The following is a 23,331-nucleotide window of genomic DNA, read 5'->3' as shown; positions in this document are numbered from 1 at the left end:
CAGTAATACCCGCCATGAGAAAAGTTACAGCAGGCAGGTTGGTCTGACACGGGAGAGAAGGGTACACAAGCCGATCAATCAATAAGAGTGTTGTTGCTCAATAATGCATGTATTGATCTATTATTGATTACAGTGGTGTGTTACACTGTCTAGACCTCGTCAGAACACGGTGGTCAGGTTCCAGTGGTGCCGGGCTCTCCAACCCTGTTCCTGGAGAGCTACCCTCCTGTAGGTTTTAACTCCAACCCTGTTCCTGGAGAGCTACCCTCCTGTAGGTTTTCACTCCAACCCTGTTCCTGGAGAGCTACCCTCCTGTAGGTTTTAACTCCAACCCTGTTCCTGGAGAACTACCCTCCTGTAGGTTTTAACTCCAACCCTGTTCCTGGAGAGCTACCCTCCTGTAGGTTTTCACTCCAACCCTGTTCCTGGAGAGCTAACTTCCTGTACCTTTTAACTCCAACCCTGTTCCTGGAGAGATACCCTCCTGTAGGTTTTAACTCCAACCCTGTTCCTGGAGAGCTACCCTCCTGTAGGTTTTCACTCCAACCCTGTTCCTGGAGAGCTAACTTCCTGTAGCTTTTAACTCCAACCCTGTTTCTGGAGACTACCCTCCTGTAGGTTTTAACCCCAACCCTGTTCCTGGAGAGCTACCCTCCTGTAGGTTTTAACTCCAACCCTGTTCCTGGAGAGCTACCCTCCTGTTGGTTTTCACTCAAATCCTGTTCCTGGAGAGCTACCCTCCTGTAGGTTTTAACTCCAACCCTGTTCCTGGAGAGCTAACCTCCTGTAGGTTTTAACTCCAACCCTGTTTCTGGAGAGACCCTCCTGTAGGTTTTAACTCCAACTCTGTTCCTAGAGAGCTAACCTCCTGTAGGTTTTAACTCCAACCCTGTTCCCGGTGAGCTACCCTCCTGTAGGTTTTAACTCCAACCCTGTTCCTGGAGAGCTACCCTCCTGTAGGTTTTCACTCCAACCCTGTTCCTGGAGAGATACCCTCCTGTAGGTTTTAACTCTAACCCTGTTCCTGGAGAGCTACCCTCCTGTAGGTTTTAATTCCAACCCTGTTCCTGGAGAGCTACCCTCCTGTAGTCTTTAAGTCCAACCCTGTTCCTGGAGAGCTACCCTCCTGTAGGTTTTAATTCCAACCCTGTTCCTGGAGAGCTACCCTCCTGTAGGTTTTAAGTCCAACCCTGTTCCTGGAGAGATACCCCCTGTAGGTTTTAACTCCAACCCTATTCCTGGAGAGATACCCTCCTGTAGGTTTTAACTCTAACCCTGTTCCTGGAGAGACCCTCCTGTAGGTTTTAACTCCAACCCTGTTCATGGAGAGACCCTCCTGTAGGTTTTCACTCCAACCCTGTTCCTGGAGAGATACCCTCCTGTAGGTTTTAACTCCAACCCTGTTCCTGGAGAGCTAACCTCCTGTAGGTTTTCACTCCAAACCTGTTCCTAGAAAGTTAACGTCCTGTAGGTTTTAACTCCAACCCTGTTCCTGGAGTCTACCCTACAGTAGGTTTTAACTCCAACCCTGTTCCTGGAGATCTACCCTCCTGTAGGTTTTAACTCCAACCCTGTTCCTGGAGAGCTACCCTCCTGTAGGTTTTAACTCCAACCCTGTTACAGGAGAGCCACCCTACAGTAGGTTTCCACTCCAAACCTTTTGTAGTTAAGACCTACAGGAGGATAGCTTTCACTGGTGGGTATGGCAGTCACCTTGTGTAGCTCCAGAGGGGTAGGGGAGAGGATCTCCTGCATCTCTTCCTTGATCCTACGAGACTCCCAGGTCTTCTCAGACACCCGGAGTGTGTTCTTTGCCCTGGCCTCGTGATGCAGCTGGGTTCTGGCCTCGTGATGCAGGAGTTGGGCTTCCGGGTGCAGATGGGCCTCCGGGTGCAGGTGGGCCCCCTGGTGGAGGTGGGCCTCCTGGTGCAGGTGGGTCTTGGCATCGTGGTGCTGGAGAGAGCTCCTCCGCAGAGGGCTGATGCGGGGCTGGCTGACGGGGTCTCCAGGGTGGGGGAGGCCATGGGACTTGTTACCATCCACCCCAATACTGATGGCACTGCCCGTCATAATAGATGCCTACAGAGAGAGTAGAGAAGAGTAGAGTAGATTAAAAAATATATAAAATATATAAGTATATAAATTAAAATGTGTCGATCAATATGTCAACTTTGTCACAGGCCTAACAACATCCGTGCCAATATATCCTCCAAACACCGGCTTCTCTGGCATTATCACAAGTAGAGTAAAGAGTAGAGAGTAGAGTAAAAAGTAGAGTAATGAGTAAAGAGTAAACAGTAGACAGTAGAGAGTAGAGTAGAGTAAAGAGTAGAGTAGAGTAAAGAGTAAAGTAGAGTATAGTAAAGAGTAGAGTAAAGAGTAGAGTATAGTAAAGAGTAGAGTAGAGAAGAGTAGAGAAGAGTAAAGAGTCAAGTAGAGTAAAGAGTAGAATAAAGAGTAGAGTAAAGAGCAGAGTAAAATAATGAGTAGAGTAAAGTGAAGAGTAGAGTAAAGAGTAGAGTAAAGAGCAGAGTAAAATAATGAGTAGAGTAAAGTGAAGAGTAGAGTAAAGAGTTTAGTATAGCAAAGAGTAGATTAAAGAGTAGAGCAAAGTGTAGAGTAGAGTATAGTAGAGTATAGTAGAGTAAAGAGTAGAGCAGAGTAGAGTAAAGAGTAGAGTATAGTAAAGAGTAGAGGAAATAGTAGAGTAAAAAAAGTAGAGTAGAGTATGGTAGAGTATAGTATAGTAGAGTATAGTATAGTAGAGTATAGTAGAGTATAGTAGAGCATGGTAGAGTATAGTAGAGTATGGTAGAGTATGGTGTATTATAGTAGAGTATAGTATAGTAGAGGAGAGTATAGTATAGTAGAGCAGAGTATAGTATGGTAGAGTATAGCAGAGTATAGGATAGCAGAGTATGGTAGAGTGGAGTATAGCATAGTAGGGCCGAGTATAGTAGAGTGGAGTAAAGTATAGTAGAGTATAGTAAAGTAGAGTATGGTATAGTAGAGTATAGTAGAGTAGAGTATAGTAGAGTGGAGTAAAGTAGAGTAGAGTATAGTATAGTAGAGTATAGTAAAGTAGAGTATGGTATAGTAGAGTATAGTAGAGTAGAGTATAGTAGAGTATAGCATAGTAGAGTATGGTGGAGTATAGTAGAGCATGGTATAGTAGAGTATGGTAGCGTATAGTAGAGTGGAGTATGGTAGAGTAAAGTATAATATAGCAGAGTAGAGTATAGTAGAGTATGGTAGAGTAGAGTATGGCACAGTAGAGTAGAGTATAGTAGAGTATAGTAGAGTAAAGTATAGCAGAGTATAGTATAGTATGGTAGAGTAGAGTACGGTATAGTAGAGTAGAGTGTAGTAGAGCAGAGGAAATAGTAGAGTGTAGTAGAGTAGAGTATAGTAGAGTATGGTAGCGTATAGTAGAATGGAGTATGGTAGAGTGAAGTATAATATAGTAGAGTATAGTAGAGTATGGTAGAGTAGAGTATAGTAGAGCAGAGTATAGTAGAGTATAGTAGAGTATATTAGAGTAGAGGAAATAGTAGAGTGTAGTTCTTTATTTATTGAACCTTTATTTAATCAGGGAGTTATACTGAGACCAAGGTCTATTTTACAGATGAGCCCTGAATGACATACAGTGCATTGGGAAAGTATTCAGCCCCTTTGACTTTTTAAAAACATTTTGTTACGTTACAGCCTTATTCTAAAATGAATTGAATCTTTTTTTTCCATCATCAATTGGGTTTTTGCTCTGACATACACTGTCAACTGTAGGACCTTATACAGACAGGCCTTTCCAAATCATGCCCAATCAATTTTATTCACCACAGGTGGACTCCAATCAAGTCATCTCAAGTATGATCAATGGAAACAGGATGCACCTGAACTCAATTTCAAGTCTCATATCAATGGGTCTGAATAAGGTATATGTTTTTTATTTTTAATATATATGCAGAAATGTCTTAAAACCTTTTAGAATGCTGAATACTTTCCGAATACACTGTAAATAAAGTAACAATAGATGCTATGCTAACTGACATATAAAGTAACAATAGATGCTATGCTAACTGATATATAAAGCAACCATAGATGCTATGTTAACTAATATATAAAGCAACCATAGATGCTATGCTAACTGATATATAAAGCAAAAATAGATGCTATGCTAACTGATATATAAAGCAACAATAGATGCTATGCTAACTGATATATAAAGCAACAATAGATGCTATGCTAACTGATATTTAAAGCAACAACAGATGCTATGCTAACTGATATATAAAGCAACAACAGATGCTATGCTAACTGATATATAAAGTTACAATAGATGCTATGCTAAGTGATATATAAAGCAACAATAGATGCTATGCTAACTGATATATAAAGCAACAATAGATGCTATGGTAAGTGATATATAAAGCAACAATAGATGCTATGCTAACTGATATATAAAGCAACCATAGATGCTATGCTAACTGATATATAAAGCAACCATAAATGCTATGCTAACTGATATATAAAGCAACAATAGATGCTATGCTAACTGATATATAAATCAACAATAGATGTTATGCTAACTGATATATAAAGCAACAATAGATGCTATGCTAACTGATATATAAAGCAACCATAGATGCTATGCTAACTAATATATAAAGAAAGAATAGATGCTATGCTAACTGATATATAAAGCAACAATAGATGCTATGCTAACTGATATATAAAGCAACAATAGATGCTATGCTAACTGATATATAAAGCAACAATAGATGCTATGCTAAGTGATATATAAAGCATATATAAAGCAACAATAGATGCTATGCTAACTGATATATAAAGCAACCATAGATGCTATGTTAACTAATATATAAAGCAACCATAGATGCTATGCTAACTGATATATAAAGCAAAAATAGATTATATGCTAACTGATATATAAAGCAACAATAGATGCTATGCTAACTGATATATAAAGCAACAATAGATGCTATGCTAACTGATATTTAAAGTAACAATAGATGCTATGCTAACTGATATCCGGACGACGCTGGGCTAACTGTGCGCCGCACTATGGGAATTGATGTCACGGCCGGCTTTGACACTGGGATCGAGCCCAAGGCTGTCGTAACGCATCAACACTGCGATGCAGTGCCTTAGACGGAGGCCAAATATACCATTTTCAACCTGTATTACGGGATGACAAGGGCTGTGAGTGTAAAGGACTGCTTGCCTTTATTTTTAACCAGATAAGTTAAGGTTGTATACCTCTATCTCTCTGAGGAGCTCAGACTGTCCACAGGTCTCCAGGTCTTCCAGTGCCTGACACCAGAAACTGTCCTCGTGGTCGAGCATGATGGCGTCACTGTGAGGCTGGCTGGTGTATCTGTATCAACGGCCACAGGAAAGTACAGGTGTTAGATGTTACATGCTAGATGAACAGTACATCACAATGCCGTCACTATGAGGGGCGGCAGGGTAGCCTAGTGGTTAGAGCGTTGGACTCGTAACCAGAAGGTTTCAAGTTCAAACCCCCGAGCTGACAAGGTATAAATATGTCGTTCTGCCCCTGAACAGGCAGTTAACCCACTGTTCCTAGGCCGTGATTGAAAATAAGAATTTGTTCTTAACTGACTTGCCTAGTTAAATAAAGGTAAAATTTTAAAAAATGAGGCTTGCTGGTGTATTGTTCAGTGTGTTTTTATTAGGAGCCCTATTCGATTTTTTTCAGAAGCTGCAGCTACTCTTCCTGGGGTCCACAAAAAAAACACAAAACATGACAAGTAACAAAAAAACCCACTGATAGACAAGGACAGTCACACACATTTAAAATACAACTATATACCAACAATACAACCAAAAAAGCAGGTGTTGTGTGAGTAAAAAAAAAAGATGTGTGTGTGTAACTGTGGCAACACAATAAAGAATCAGAATACGTGTTACATTTAGCAGTACATGAAGCTGTCATTGGCCCCCACAGCTCAACAACAGTCATTTAACAACAGCTGATGTTACGGCAAAACAACATGTGCAAGTTGTTTAATTCTGGTGAGACAGAGTACATGAAACCCTACAGTATGTATGAGAGGAGAGCAGTACATGAAACCCTACAGTATGTATGAGAGAAGAGCAGTACATGAAACCCTACAGTATGTATGAGAGGAGAGCAGTACATGAAACCCTACAGTATGTATGAGAGGAGAGCAGTACATGAAACCCTACAGTATGTATGAGAGGAGAGCAGTACATGAAACCCTACAGTATGTATGAGAGGAGAGCAGTACATGAAACCCTACAGTATGTATGAGAGGAGAGCAGTACATGAAACCCTACAGTATGTATGAGAGGAGAGCAGTACATGAAACCCTACAGTATGTATGAGAGGAGAGCAGTACATGAAACCCTACAGGCAAATAAACACACAACCTGGTGGAAGAGTAGTTCATAGCTGTGACACTGAACACCTGAGTCGAGAGAGAGAACAGCGAGGGGAGAGAGACAGCAGAGAGAGAGAGAGAGAACAGCGAGAGGAGAGACAGCAGAGAGAGAGAGAGAGAGAGAGAGAACAGCGTTTATTTCACTTTATATATTCACTAGAGGAGAGACAGCAGAGAGAGAGAGAGAGAGAGAGAGAGAGAGAACAGCGAGAGGAGAGAGACAGCAGAGAGAGAGAGAGAGAGAGACCCAAAATTAAGGAAAGCGTTGACTATGTACACACTCAGTGAGCATAGCCTTGCTATTGAGAAAGGCCGCAGTAGGCAGACATGGCTCTCAAGAGAAGACAGGCTATGTGCTCACTGCCCACAAAATGAGGTGGAAACTGAGCTGCACTTCCTAACCTCCTGCCCAATGTATGACCATATTAGAGAGACATATTTCCCTCAGATTACACAGATCCACAAAGAATTCGAAAACAAATCCAATTTTGATAAACTCCCATATCTACTGGGTGAAATTCCACAGTGTGCCATCACAGCAGCAAGATTTGTGACCTGTTGCAACGAGAAAAGGGCAACCAGTGAAGAACACACACCATTGTGAATACAACCCATATTTATGCTTATTTATTTTATCTTGTGTCCTTTAACCATTTGTACATTGTTAAAACACTGTATATATATAATATGGCATTTGTAATGTCTTTATTGTTTTGAAACTTCTGTATGTGTAATGTTTACTGTTAATTTGTATTGTTTATTTCACTTTATATATTCACTTTATATATTATCTACCTCACTTGCTTTGGCAATGTTAACACATGTTTCCCATGCCAATTGAATTGAAGAGAGAGAGAGAGAACAGCGAGAGGAGAGAGACAGCAGAGAGAGAGAGAGAGAGAGAGAGAACAGCGAGAGAGAGAGAGAGAGAGAACAGCGAGAGGAGAGAGACAGCAGGGAGAGAGACAGAGAGAGACAGCAGAGAGTGAGAGAGAGTGAGAGTGAGAGTGAGAGAGAGAGAGAGACAGCAGAGAGCGAGAGAGAGAGAGAACAGCGAGAGGAGAGAGAGAGAGAGAGAGTGGGAGCGAGAAAGAAGAGAAGACAAGAGAACAGAGGGAGAGCGGGAGCAGGAGAGAGACAGAGAGACAAAGAGATGCACAGAGACAAGAGACAGACAGTACAGACAGGGAAAACAAGGCTAAGAGGTATGAAAAAAAAATGTCTAAAAAATAATGACAGGCTTTCACTCTTCACTATTTTGTATGTTTTAATGGCTCACATCAATGCATTCCAATGGCTTAGAAAAATATAGTACAAATACGGGTGCGTTGGTAAATGCGCTCTGGCTATCTACTCTAATTTCAGAGCACTCTCGTCTGAGTGTGCCAGAGCGCAGAATAACTGATTCATTTACTAACGCTCAACACCCATTGAATATGGCAGTAAACATCGGCAAAAAAAGCGAATTTAAATTGTTGCCAGCAGCACAGTTACAGTCACCAACGTTCTGGATAACATGAAAACAGCCTAACCAGCTCTGCTAGGGGGAGTAAAATGGTCAGAGCTGTTCTCTCATTTGTTTCTGGAAGTCGCTAGCAAGCTAGGTAACATTAGCCAGTTAGCTTGGGTGCCTGACTGCCGTTGTGAGGCCAGAACGCTCGGATGAACGCTACTCCTCGGCCAGAGCATCCAGTGTGCGCTCTGAACGCTCAGAGAGAAAAACGCTCTGAATTTGACAAATGCCCAGAGGGCACTCTGAATGCACTCTGGCACTCCAGATTGAATTTCGAACACACCCCAAGTTAGCGGATAAGTGGATTGATGCAGGTTATTACAAGAAGCCATGCTGTGGCTGTCCTGTCAGTTTGATTCAAGACGGCAGGTCTGAAACATGTTGGAGGATAATGAAGCAATACGTTTAATAGCTCCTCCTGGTTCTCCTCCTGGTTCTACAATAATATTATTATTAGTATTTCATACTCAGTGGCCTTGTGGTTAGAGTGTCCTCCCCGACACTTACCATTAGCTCATCATTACCATTAGCTCATCACTACAATTAGCTCATTATTACCATTAGCTCATCACTACCATTAGCTCATCGTTACCATTAGCTCATCACTACAATTAGCTCATTATTACCATTAGCTCATCATTACCATTAGCTCATCACTACAATTAGCTCATCATTACCATTAGCTAATCGTTACCATTAGCTCATCACTACCATTAGCTCATCGTTACCATTAGCTCATCACTACCATTAGCTCATCACCACCATTAGTTCATCACTACCACTAGTTCACCACTACCATTAGCTCATTGTTACCATTAGCTCATTGTTACCATTAGCTCATTGCTACCGTAAGCTCATCGTTACCATTAGCTCATCGTTACCATTAGCTCATCATTACCATTAGCTCATCGTTACCATTAGCTCATCACTAACATTAGCTCATCACTACCATTAGCTCATCACCACCATTAGCTCATCGTTACCATTAGCTCATCACTACAGTTAGCTCATCACTACAGTTAGCTCATCGTTACCATTAGCTCATCATTACCATTAGCTCATCGTTACCATTAGCTCATCATTACCATTAGCTCATCACTACAGTTAGCTCATCACTACAGTTAGCTCATCACTACAGTTAGCTCATCGTTACCATTAGCTCATCACTACAGTTAGCTCATCACTACAGTTAGCTCATCATTACCGTTAGCTCATCGTTACCATTAGCTCATCGTTACCATTAGCTCATCGTTACCATTAGCTCATCGTTACCATTAGCTCATCTCTACAATTAGCTCATCGTTACCATTAGCTCATCGTTACCATTAGCTCATCGTTACCATTAGCTCATCACCACCATTAGCTCATCACCACCATTAGCTCATCACCACCATTAGCTCATCACCTTTTGCACACTGTATATAGACTTTATTTTTTCTACTGTGTCATTGACTTGTTTATTGTGTTTTTGACTTGTTTATTGTTTACTCCAACTCTGTGTTGTTGTCTGTGTCACACTGCTTTGCTTTATCTTTGCCAGGTCACAGTTGTAAATGAGAACTTGTTCTCAACTAGCTGGTTATAAAGGTAGAAAAAAAATACCATTAGCTCATCACTACCATTAGCTCATCACTACCATTAGCTCATCGTTACCATTAGCTCATCGTTACCATTAGCTCATCGTTACCATTAGCTCATCGTTACCATTAGCTCATCGTTACCATTAGCTCATCACTACAGTTAGCTCATCGTTACCATTAGCTCATCATTACCATTAGCTCATCACTACAGTTAGCTCATCATTACCATTAGCTCATCATTACCATTAGCTCATCGTTACCATTAGCTCATCGTTACCATTAGCTCATCGTTACCATTAGCTCATCGTTACCATTAGCTCATCACTACAGTTAGCTCATCATTACCATTAGCTCATCACTACCGTTAGCTCATCGTTACCATTAGCTCATCATTACCATTAGCTCATCACTACAGTTAGCTCATCATTACCAGTTAGCTCATCATTACCATTAGCTCATCATTACCATTAGCTCATCACTACAGTTAGCTCATCACTACAGTTAGCTCATCGTTACCATTAGCTCATCGTTACCATTAGCTCATCGTTACCATTAGCTCATCACTACAGTTAGCTCATCATTACCATTAGCTCATCACTACAGTTAGCTCATCATTACCATTAACTCATCATTACCATTAGCTCATCACTACAGTTAGCTCATCACTACATTAGCTCATCACTACAGTTAGCTCATCGTTACAATTAGCTCATCGTTACCATTAGCTCATCGTTACCATGAGCTCATCATTACTATTAGCTCATCGTTACCATTAGCTCATCACTACAGTTAGCTCATCATTACCATTAGCTCATCACTACCATTAGCGTCCATGTAGCAGCTAACATAGCAGCCGTCGTAATATTAGTTGAACGTTGTTGGTACTGACAAGAGAAAGTAAATTGAGGCATGAATGGAGGAAAAGGGAACACAATGATGAACACGGAACAAAATGTGTGGGATGACTAAAGTGAATCTGTGACACGAGGGTTATATAATTCAACAACATGTTATATAACCCTGACTGAATCACAGGCATCATGTGTGAAGAGTGCTCACTGGCAGTCACAGGTCCAGGCAGAACCACAGCAGGCTGCTTAGGGGAGGACGGCTCACAATAATGACTGGAACGGAGTCAGTGGAACGGTATCAAACAGGTGGAAACCAGGTGTTTGATGTGTTCCATACCATTCCATTTACTCTGTTCCAGACATTATTATGAGCTGATTAAGGTGCCGCCTGTGGTGGAAACATTAGCCATACTCTGGTAAACCTATAGTCTATGTTAAAGCCGATTTGGAAATATTTGTATAAAAGACAGAACATACAGAGCTCCGTGTAAATATATTAAATATGAATGTATATGATGAAATATTAGGTACATACCTTTATGATTTATCTTAACCTGATTGAGATAAATTCCTTTGTTCTTAATGTAGTTTTTAGCTCCCCCTCTTGCTCATTAATTGTACTGTGGTAAGTGTGTTAGTGATAGGATAGGATAAAGGCAGGAAGTTGGGCCTTCGAGGGAAGAGGGGAGTCCTAGCTAGACGCGGGAGCGGTATAATCTTGACACTACAGACATATAGTACAGTATATATGTCAAGTAATCTATGATCTAAGTTGATTAGAGAATCATTTTTTGTTTGATATAAGAAGAATAAACCTTTTTGTTGAAACCATCTCCCTGGATCTTATTGAATGTTTTGTCTGTTTAGGAACTTCGAATGTGGACATTATGCATCCTAAACAATCCCGTTTTAGGTTTGGGCAGTGGCTATGGTCAGTTGGTAAAGAAGCCACTACTGCATTTTATGTAGCACTGTATCATGAGTGACAGTTGATGCATGAAATAAGAGCAGTTAAACAGTGCTAGCTGGTAGTTAAAGGTCCAGGTACTGGAGAAGCAGGGTAGTATAGGTTGAAATAGGCCCAGAATCAAAAGGGGAAAAAGCAGGAAATCTAGATTTGTCCAATCAGGATTTTTTTTTAAACTTGTGAAATTTGGAAAAGTTACTGTAATTTTGCAACCCTAACCCCTAACCCTTAACCCCTAACCCTAATCCTAACCCCTAACCCTAAACCTAATCCTAACCCCTAACCCCTAACCCTAACCCTTAACCCTAATCCTAACCCCTAATCCTTAACCCTAAACCTAACCCTAATCCTAACCCTAACCCCTAATCCTAACCCCTAACCCTAGGTGGGAACATCAACCCTAACCCTAACCCCTAACCCTAACCCTAACCCTTAACCCTAACCCCTAACCCTAACCCTAATCCTAATCCTATCCCCTAATCCTAACCCCTAATCCTAACCCCTAACCCTAGGTGGGAACATCAACCCTTACCCTAACCCTAACCCCTAATCCTAACCCTAACCCCTAATCCTAACCCCTAACCCTTACACCTAACCCCTAATCCAAACCCCTAATCCTAACCCTAACCCCTAACCCTAGGTGGGAACATCAACCCTAACCCTAACCTCTAACCCTAACCCCTAATCCTAACCCCTAATCCTAACCCTATGTGGGAATATCAACCTTTACCCTAACCCTAACCCCTAATCCTAACCCTTAACCCTAACCCCTAACCCTAATCCTAACCCCTAATACTAACCATAACCCCTAATCCTAACCCCTAATCCTAACCCTAACCCTAACCCCTAATCCTAACCCTTAACCCTAACCCTATGTGGGAATATCAACCTTTACCCTAACCCTAACCCCTAACCCTAACCCCTAATCCTAACCCTTAACCCTAGGTGGGAACCCTAACCCTAACCCCAAACCCTAACCCTAACCCCTAATCCTAACCCTAGATGGGAACATCAACCCTTACCCTAACCCAAACCCCTAACCCCCAATCCTAACCCTAAACCCTAATCCTAAACCCTAATCCTAACCCCTAATCCTAACCCCTAATCCTAACCCTTAATCCTAACCCCTAATCCTAACCCCTAATACTAACCCTAACCCCTAACCCCTAATCCTAACCCCTAACCCTAGGTGGGAACATCAACCCTAACCCTAACCCATAATCCTAACCCTAACCCCTAATCCTAACCCTAACCCTAGGTGGGAACATCAACCCTAACCCTAACCCCCCTAATCCTAACCCTAACCCCTAATCCTAACCCCTAATCCTAATCCTAACCCTAACCCCTAATCCTAACCCCTAACCCTAACCCTAGGTGGGAACGTCAACCCTACCCTAACCCTAACCCTAACACTAACCCCTAATCCTAACCCTAACCCCTAATCCTAACCCCTAATCCTAACCCTAACCCTGGGTGGGAACATCAACCCTTACCCTAACCCCCAATCCTAACCCTAACCCCTAATCCTAACCCTAACCCCTAATCCTAACCCCTAATCCTAACCCTAACCCCTAAATATATTTAACATGCTACTTACATACTACTCACATACCACTAACTAACAAACTACTTACTAACATACTACTAACTCACTAACATGTTACTCACATACTACTAACTCACATACTACTAACTAACATGCTACTCACATACTACTAACATACTACTTACATACTACTAGCATACCACTAACATGCTACTAACATACCACTAACATACTACTTACATATTACTCACATGCTACTAGCATACCGCTAACATACTACTTACATACTACTAGCATACGACTTACATATTACTCACATGCTACTAGCATACCACTAACATACTACTAACATACTACTTACATACTACTAGCATACCACTAACATGCTACTAACATACCACTAACATACAACGTAAATACTACTCACATACTACTAACTCACTAACATACCACTAACATGCTACTAACATACTACTTACATACTACTAGCATACCACTAACATGCTACTATCATAACACTAACATACTACTAATATACCACTTACATACTACTCACATACCACTAACTCACTAACATACCACTATCATGCTACTAACATACCACTAACATACTACTCACATGCTACTAACATACCATTAATATACTACTCACATACCACTCACATACTACTCACATACTACTAACATACCACTAACATACTACTCACATGCTACTAACATACCATTAATATACTACTCACATACCACTCACATACTACTCACATACTACTCACATACTACTCACATACTACTCACATACCTTTAGCATACTACTCCCATACTACAAACTAACATAATATTTACATACTACTAAATAAAACTATTAACATACTACTCACATACATTTAACATGCTACTTACATACTACTCACATACCACTAACTAACATACTACTAACTCACTAACATGCTACTCACATACTACTAACTCACTTACATACTACTAACTAAAATACTACTAACTCACTAACATGCTACTCACATACAACGTAAATACTACTCACATACTACTAACTCACTAACATACCACTAACATGCTACTAACATACTACTTACATACTACTAGCATACCACTAACATGCTACTATCATAACACTAACATACTACTAATATACCACTTACATACTACTCACATACTACTAACTCACTAACATACCACTAACATGCTACTAACATACTACTTACATATTACTAGCATACCACTAACATGCTACTAACATACCATTAACATACTACTTACATATTACTTACATGCTACTAGCATACCACTATCATGCTACTAACATACCACTAACATACTACTCACATGCTACTAACATACCATTAATATACTACTCACATACCACTCACATACACTCACATACCACTCACATACCACTCACATACTACTCACATACTACTCACATACTACTCACATACTACTCACATACCTTTAGCATACTACTCCCATACTACAAACTAACATAATATTTACATACTACTAAATAAAACTATTAACATACTACTCACATACATTTAACATGCTACTTACATACTACTCACATACCACTAACTAACATACTACTAACTCACTAACATGCTACTCACATACTACTAACTCACTTACATACTACTAACTAAAATACTACTAACTCACTAACATGCTACTCACATACAACGTAAATACTACTCACATACTACTAACTCACTAACATACCACTAACATGCTACTAACATACTACTTACATACTACTAGCATACCACTAACATGCTACTATCATAACACTAACATACTACTAATATACCACTTACATACTACTCACATACTACTAACTCACTAACATGCTACTAACATGCTACTAACATACCATTAACATACTACTTACATATTACTCACATGCTACTAGCATACCACTATCATGCTACTAACATACCACTAACATACTACTCACATGCTACTAACATACTACTAACTCACTTACATACTACTAACTAAAATACTACTAACTCACTAACATGCTACTCACATACTACTAACATACTACTTACATACTACTAGCATACCACTAACATGCTACTAACATACCACTAACATACTACTTTCATATTACTCACATGCTACTAGCATACCACTAACATACTACTAACATACTACCTACATACTTCTAGCATGCCACTAACATGCTACTAACATTCCACTAACATACCACTAACATACTACTTAGAATGCATGCCAACAGATTGCAGACGAAGTAGTACACTAGAGTAGATATGGGGCCGGAGCCTTAGAGGAAGTGCTAAGGGGAGGCTGACACTCATAAATCACACACTCCACCACTGATTTAGTGGTGACGACATCACAAGCACTCTCTGAGGCACTGCACATACGGCTAAAAGCAATGAACTATATCAGGCCGACCCAGGGGTGAAAGTAAGGTGGTATAATCGGGTACGGCTTCCCAGCCAAATAAATAGTGGGGGGTACACGCAGTACCAGTAAAACGTGAGCCAATCAAAATCAATGACCAAAAACAAAAAACTATAAGTTAATACACCATTATTTATGTCAGCCGCATGAAACAAGAAAATTGACTGGAAATCGGGTCGTATGGGTCGCTCCAAAATGAGTTGCAGTTCGAATAGAACACTTAAGTTTTGTCAAGGTGGAGATGAGACCATTGGCGTTTCCGAAAAACCAGTGGATGCATCAATTCAGGCTACAAGTGTAGAACGTCATTACAATACATCTAGGTGTTTTATAACAGATGGCTCTTTCCATTTATCAATTTGCAGGTGCACAGTGGACTGTTGATGGTTGGGATTCTGAAATAATGTGTGGAGTGCCTTAGTTAAGTGATTGTTTAACAATCAGATGAAAACATCATGACTAGTTGATTTTATACCACATTAAAAGGCATAGGCTGCATGTCCATAAGGTTAGGGGAAGCTAAGCTTTCCCTAAAGTAAATTTAATTAAATTACCAACATTATGTAGCCCAATTAGCTTACTCCTGTCTATACATACATAAATAACATCAAAATAGGCTAGTACACCAGAAAGAAAGATTTGTTGAATAAAGATTAATTTGTTGAAGCTGTGGATTGTTTTAAATCACATAGGCTACAGACGGAAGGACCCGCTACTTTGGCGGCCAAATGCCATATAGATGATAGTTGAGTTGCGCTTGTCAGTGAAAAGAAGAGACCCCTGCCAGGCGTATTACAATATTTAATAATACAATTGCGGAAAAACAGTTTGGAAAGCAAATGGCTATTGCTGTAAAGAGATGACAATGAAAAACAAAACTCCAATCTGTCCAATTAGCCTATCTTATTATCTTATTGGCCTATCTTATTAGCCTATCTTATTGGCCTATCTTATTATCTTATTAGCCTATCTTATTATCTTATTAGCCTATCTTATTGGCCTATCTTATTATCTTATTAGCCTATCTTATTATCTTATTGGCCTATCTTATTATCTTATTGGCCTATCGTATTATCTTATTGGCCTATCGTATTATCTTATTGGCCTATCTTATTATCTTATTGGCCTATCTTATTATCTTATTGGCCTATCTTATTGGCCTATCTTATTATCTTATTGGCCTATCTTATTATCTTATTGGCCTATCTTATTAGCCTATCTTATTATCTTATTGGCCTATCTTATTATCTTATTGGCCTATCTTATTATCTTATTGGCCTATCTTATTAGCCTATCTTATTATCTTATTGGTCTATCTTATTGGCCTATCTTATTATCTTATTGGCCTATCTTATTATCTTATTGGCCTATCTTATTAGCCTATCTTATTGGCCTATCTTATTATCTTATTGGCCTATCTTATTATCTTATTGGCCTATCTTATTAGCCTATCTTATTATCTTATTGGCCTATCTTATTATCTTATTGGCCTATCTTATTGGCCTATCTTATTGGCCTATCTTATTATCTTATTGGCCTATCTTATTGGCCTATCTTATTGGCCTATCTTATTATCTTATTGGCCTATCTTATTATCTTATTGGCCTATCTTATTGGCCTATCTTATTGGCCTATCTTATTATCTTATTGGCCTATCTTATTGGCCTATCTTATTGGCCTATCTTATTATCTTATTGGCCTATCTTATTGGCCTATCTTATTATCTTATTGGCCTATCTTATTGGCCTATCTTATTATCTTATTGGCCTATCTTATTGGCCTATCTTATTAGCCTATCTTATTATCTTATTGGCCTATCTTATTGGCCTATCTTATTATCTTATTGGCCTATCTTATTGGCCTATCTTATTGGCCTATCTTATTGGCCTATCTTATTAGCCTATCTTATTGGCCTATCTTAAAGGCACCAGTGGAGAACATTGGCCATATCCCTGGTCAGTGTACATATTCACTGTCCTTGTCCTTTGGTCTGTACCACTTTTGTTTGTTTTTGGAAAATAATTTCCTCCTCCAGGTCAGATGGACGGTCATATGGTATTTGTGTCTCCCCTTTTTGTAGGCCGATTTTATATGGATACTACAACATAGATTTTATATGGACACTACAACATAGATTTTATGGATCTGTTTGTCAGTGTCAGCAGAGTAGGCTGATTCCACTAATGTCTCCATTCATATTTAGTGAAGTAGAATTGCATGAAATGTGTTTATAAAAGGCCAACAAGAAATGTAGGCTGATAGGCCTGTAGCCTAGGCCTAACTCTATGTTAGCGGTGAGCGGGTCAGCTGTTTGTTTCTCCAGCGGGTCAGCTGTTTGTTTCTCCAGCAGGTCAGCTGTTTGTTTCTCCAGCAGGTCAGCTGTTTGTTTCTCCAGCAGGTCAGCTGTTTGTTTCTCCAGCGGGTCAGCTGTTTGTTTCTCCAGCAGGTCAGCTGTTTGTTTCTCCAGCAGGTCAGCTGTTTGTTTCTCCAGCAGGTCAGCTGTTTGTTTCTCCAGCAGGTCAGCTGTTTGTTCACCCGTACCCGACCACAATTGCTAATAATCCATCCGCAACCGCAACAACTATATGGGATAAAGTGAAAATCTGAGGCCAGCACCAAATATAGAACATGCACTAATAGGCTACGGCTCAAAGAAGGCAGAACAATTTTTTGACAGGGGGTGCAGAACGATTTTTTGACAGGGGGTGCAGGATTATTTTTTGACAGGGGGTGCAGGATTATTATTTGACAGGGGGTGCAGGATTATTTTTTGACATGGGGTGCAGGATGATTTTTGACAGGGGGTGCAGGATGATTTTTTGACAGGGCGTGCAGGACGATTTTTTGACAGGGGGTGCAGGACGATTTTTTGACAGGGGGTGCAGGAAGATTTTCTGTGCAAAATGTCCAAATAACATCAGTTTGACTGGTTGTAAGGAAAAAAAGATTTCAGATTTCAGTTTGGCTACGATGCATATTTTATGTGATTGAAATACTATCAGCTTTTATAATGAAAACAGAACCTCTACAGATGGTATCTAATTGAGCATTGCATTCTCTCAAGATGCAAAAAACACTCCTGTTACCAAGTCCAAATTCTGTCTACATTAGGTGTATAACTTTACTGCAAGAAACACTTAATTCTGCAGGAGTTAATATTAAGGCTATGTGAGAGGTTATAGACCTACAGTCATCGTCCAGACTTCAGTTTCCATTTAACCCATCTGAACAGTAGTCTACAGTTCCCTTGACGTGCCACAGGTCTATTTTGAAGTTGGTCTTGGGACTGTGGAATTTGTATAGCAGCGCCTCACAATCATCACCACACACAACATAGTGCTGTCATCCTGTTTTACCACTTCACCAAATATTTTCAACTCTCCTTCCGCAGCTTTTGTCTTATTGAATTAAACTCCGACAATGTACTTTTTTGCCTCCATGGACTGCCAGTTCCCGAAAATATTATACGTTGATTGGCTGGGTAGGCTATTTGGCGCGTGTACAGTTAATTAAGCCCTGAAGTTTAGGTTCATGCACTAAAACCCGACTAAGATAGCTTAAAATAATCAAAGAAAAACCTCAACGTAGCCTATAGATATAAATTGCACAAGAATGATACATTTATTGGATTTGTTTTTTAAGGTATTCTCTTTATTCAACCCGTCGCAACACAATATTTAAAAACCCCTGCATCACTACTCTACACCACACTGAACAGTCTTGTTTTGCGAACAGTGATTGAGTTGGGCCTAGACAATAACTATTCAATCTACTCACAGTATGAATAGTAGGCTATCTTACATAAGTCTGTAAAATGCGAGTTTGCATGTGATTTCTCCCTGAAGGTGAGGGACAGACATCTTTGTTGAAGCCTCCATCGCTCAGTGATCATTGGAGGATGATGACATTCTATTTAACGTAACATGGGATGGCAGTTACAGTTCCTGACACTCATGAATCACTCAAGATGTTTAGTGATGATGTCATCACAAGCGGCTCTGAGGTCACACAGCTAGAGGCAAAAAACAGACATGCCCTTTTGTGGCTCTGTGAACCCTTTGCTATGTGAACCCATTGCTGTGTGAACCCATTGCTGTGTGAACCAATTGCTGTGTGAACCAATTGCTGTGAAAAGAAAAGCTGCACACTATCAGAAACAATAGTTCTACATTTCATAAATACCACCATTTCGACAGCAAGCTGCCTTCGTTAGAGTTTAAAAGCTGTGAACCCAGCTGTGCTGTCACGAGGGTTGCACAGCACAAACCCCTGTCTATAAATGATAAAAAAATAATAGTTCAGTTGTTGCAACCTGCAAATACCAGATACTGTCATTGGATTTCCTATTGTTGCAACCTGCAAAGTTTCGGTACGATCATGAGGTTCCCGTTGTAGCAACCTACAAAGACCGGATACTGTTATGGTACCTGCCATTGTTGTAACTGTTCAAGTACCTGTCATTGATCTAACTGTTCAAGTACCTGTCATTGTTCTAACTGTTCAAGTACCTGCCATTGTTGTAACTGTTCAAGTACCTGTCATTGTTCTAACTGTTCAAGTACCTGCAATTGTTACAACCTGCAAAACGTCCGGCAATTTTACTAGAATTCCGAGGTTTTCTAGAAATCCCGGTTGGCATATTCCAGATTTATTTCCAGATTTTCCTCCTGATTCCAGCATTCTTCTAACCAGGATGTCTGGAAAACCTGGGAATGTTCGGGGGAAAGGCACAGAGGATTTTTTGCAACCGTAATAGCAACCTGTAAAGCCCTTGCTCTTCTATGTGGCCTCTCTCCTCAGTTAGTGTTACTCTGAAGGCTTATATGAGACGTACAGCACATAGCACCTACAGGTCCTGCACCCTCTACAGTGTTCACAGTAAGACAGTATACAAGGAGGGGTGAGATGTTTGGCTTGAGGCTCGAGGGGTGTCCTAAAATGTACACCGTGCCAGTGGTCTCCACAAGTGAGACAGTATACAAGGAGGGGTGAGATGTTTGGCATGATGCTTGGGGGGGGTCCTAAAATGTAAACCGTGCAGGTGGTCTCCACAAGTGAGACAGTATACAAGGAGGGGTGAGATGTTTGGCATGAGGCTCGAGGGGTGTCCTAAAATGTACACCGTGCAGGTGGTCTCCACAAGTGAGACAGTATACAAGGAGGGGTGAGATGTTTGGCATGAGGTCTCCACAGTGAGACAGTATACAAGGAGGGGTGAGATGTTTGGCATGAGGTCTCCACAGTGAGACAGTATACAAAGAGGGGTGAGACGTTTGGCATGAGGTCTCCACAGTGAGTCTTACCCTGACGGTTTGTCCCAGTCGTCTTCACTGAAGCCCCCGTCACTGAAAGGGTAGTTGTTACTACGGCGGCCCGGGGGCGGGGGGCTGGTCCTCTGCCTGGCACTCCTCCACTCATGGGGGTGCAGGGCAATGCCTGCTGCCTGGGGGTTGTAGGGCCCTGCAGAAGGGGTGTTGGTGGAGGTGAGGGTGGGAAGTGAGGGAGAAAGGGGGTTAGGTAGAATAAAAAGGTAGAATAAAAATGATAATTTAGAGTGACACGTCCATTACAATCACTTTCTACAAACCTATTGGGCTGGAAGAACAATAGATTATATCAACTATAGAACCATAGATTACATCAACTATAGAACCATAGATTATATCAACTATAGAACCATAGATTATATCAACTATAGAACAATAGATTATATCAACAATAGAACCATAGATTACATCAACTATAGAACCATAGATTATATCAACTATAGAACCATAGATTATATCAACTATATCACCATAGATATATTAACTATAGAACCATAGATTACATCAACTATAGAACCATAGATTACATCAACTATAGAACCATAGATTACATCAACTATAGAACCATATATTATATCAACTATAGAACCATAGATTATATCAACTATAACACCATAGATTATATCAACTATAACACCATAGATATACCAACTATAGAACCATAGATATATTAACTATAGAACCATAGATTACATCAACTATAGAACCATAGATTACATCAACTATAGAACCATAGATTACATCAACTATAGAACCATAGATTACATCAACTATAGAACCATAGATTATATCAACTATAGAACCATAGATTATATCAACTATAACAACATAGATATACCAACTATAGAACCATAGATATATCAACTATAGAACCATAGATTATATCAACTATAACACCATAGATATATCAACTATAGAACCATAGATTATATCAACTATAGAACCATAGATTATATCAACTATATAACCATAGAACCATAGACATATCAACTATATATAACACCATAGACATATCAACTATAGAACCATAGATTATATCAACTATAACACCATAGATATATCAACTATAGAACCATAGATTATATCAACTATAGAACCATAGATTATATCAACTATATAACCATAGAACCATAGACATATCAACTATAACACCATAGACATATCAACTATAGAACCATAGATTATATCAACTATAGAACCATAGATTATATCAACTATATCACCATAGATATATTAACTATAGAACCATAGATTACATCAACTATAGAACCATAGATTACATCAACTATAGAACCATAGATTACATCAACTATAGAACCATAGATTACAACAACTATAGAACCATAGATTATATCAACTATAGAACCATAGATTACATCAACTATAGAACCATAGATTACATCAACTATAGAACAATAGATTATATCAACAATAGAACCATAGATTACATCAACTATAGAACCATAGATTACATCAACTATAGAACCATAGATTATATCAACTATAGAACCATAGATATATCAACTATAGAACCATAGATATATTAACTATAGAACCATAGATTACATCAACTATAGAACCATAGATTATATCAACTATAGAACAATAGATTATATCAACAATAGAACCATAGATTACATCAACTATAGAACAATAGATCATATCAACAATAGAACCATAGATTATATCAACTATAACACCATAGATATATCAACTATAGAACCATAGATTATATCAACTATAGAACCATAGATTATATCAACTATATAACCATAGACATATCAACCATAGAACCATAGATTACATCAACTATAGAACCATAGACATATCAACCATAGAACCATAGACATATCAACTATAACACCATAGACATATCAACTATAACACCAGAGTCTATGCTGCCCTGTGGGGTCAAACCTTGGATGTTTTAGCCCGCATCGATGCAGGAGACGTCCCAGGACATGGTGATACACCAAGTGTAGACCTATCATTAACTCTAACCACAACCCTAACCCAGGTCTCACCATGTCTACCAATAGTCTTTACCTTGGCTTCCGTAGCCTGCATCGATGCAGGAGACGTCCCAGGACATGGTGATACACCAAGTGTAGACCTATCATTAACCCTAACCCTGGTCTCACCATGTTTACCTCTAGTCTTTACCTTGGCTTCCGTAGCCCGCATCGATGCAGAAGACGTCCCAGGACATGGTGATACACCAAGAGTAGACCTATCATTAACTCTAACCACAACCCTAACCCAGGTCTCACCATGTCTACCAATAGTCTTTACCTTGGCTTCCGTAGCCTGCATCGATGCAGGAGACGTCCCAGGACATGGTGATACACCAAGTGTAGACCTATCATTAACCCTAACCCTGGTCTCACCATGTTTACCTCTAGTCTTTACCTTGGCTTCCGTAGCCCGCATCGATGCAGGAGACGTCCCAGGACATGGTGATACACCAAGCGTATCATTAACTCTAACCACAACCCTAACCCTGGTCTCACCATGTCTACCACTAGTCTTTACCTTGGCTTCCGTAGCCCGCATCGATGCAGAAGACGTCCCAGGACATGGTGATACACCAAGAGTAGACCTATCATTAACTCTAACCACAACCCTAACCATGGTCTCACCATGTCTACCACTAGTCTTT

At 39.9% G+C, this 23,331-nt stretch overlaps 1 protein-coding gene across 1 annotated transcript in view; it reads right to left on the bottom strand.

The window, feature by feature from the left end:
* The window catches only part of LOC112236857 (glutamate receptor-interacting protein 2), a 100,370-nt gene that overhangs the window by 5,774 nt on the left and 71,265 nt on the right, over window positions 1–23,331 (bottom strand). Inside the window, exons 12-14 of the mRNA XM_042329795.1 lie at window positions 20,649–20,805; window positions 5,275–5,392; window positions 1,714–2,079 (exon numbers count right to left, since the gene is read on the bottom strand). Coding sequence (XP_042185729.1) covers window positions 1,714–2,079; window positions 5,275–5,392; window positions 20,649–20,805 — 641 coding nt within the window. The remainder of the gene's footprint in view (window positions 1–1,713; window positions 2,080–5,274; window positions 5,393–20,648; window positions 20,806–23,331) is intronic.

This window comes from Oncorhynchus tshawytscha, linkage group LG02, assembly GCF_018296145.1.
Source record: "Oncorhynchus tshawytscha isolate Ot180627B linkage group LG02, Otsh_v2.0, whole genome shotgun sequence".
NCBI lineage: Eukaryota > Metazoa > Chordata > Actinopteri > Salmoniformes > Salmonidae > Oncorhynchus > Oncorhynchus tshawytscha.
The sequence above is the reverse complement of the archived record's forward strand: the minus strand, read 5'-3'. Positions and strand labels throughout refer to the sequence as shown.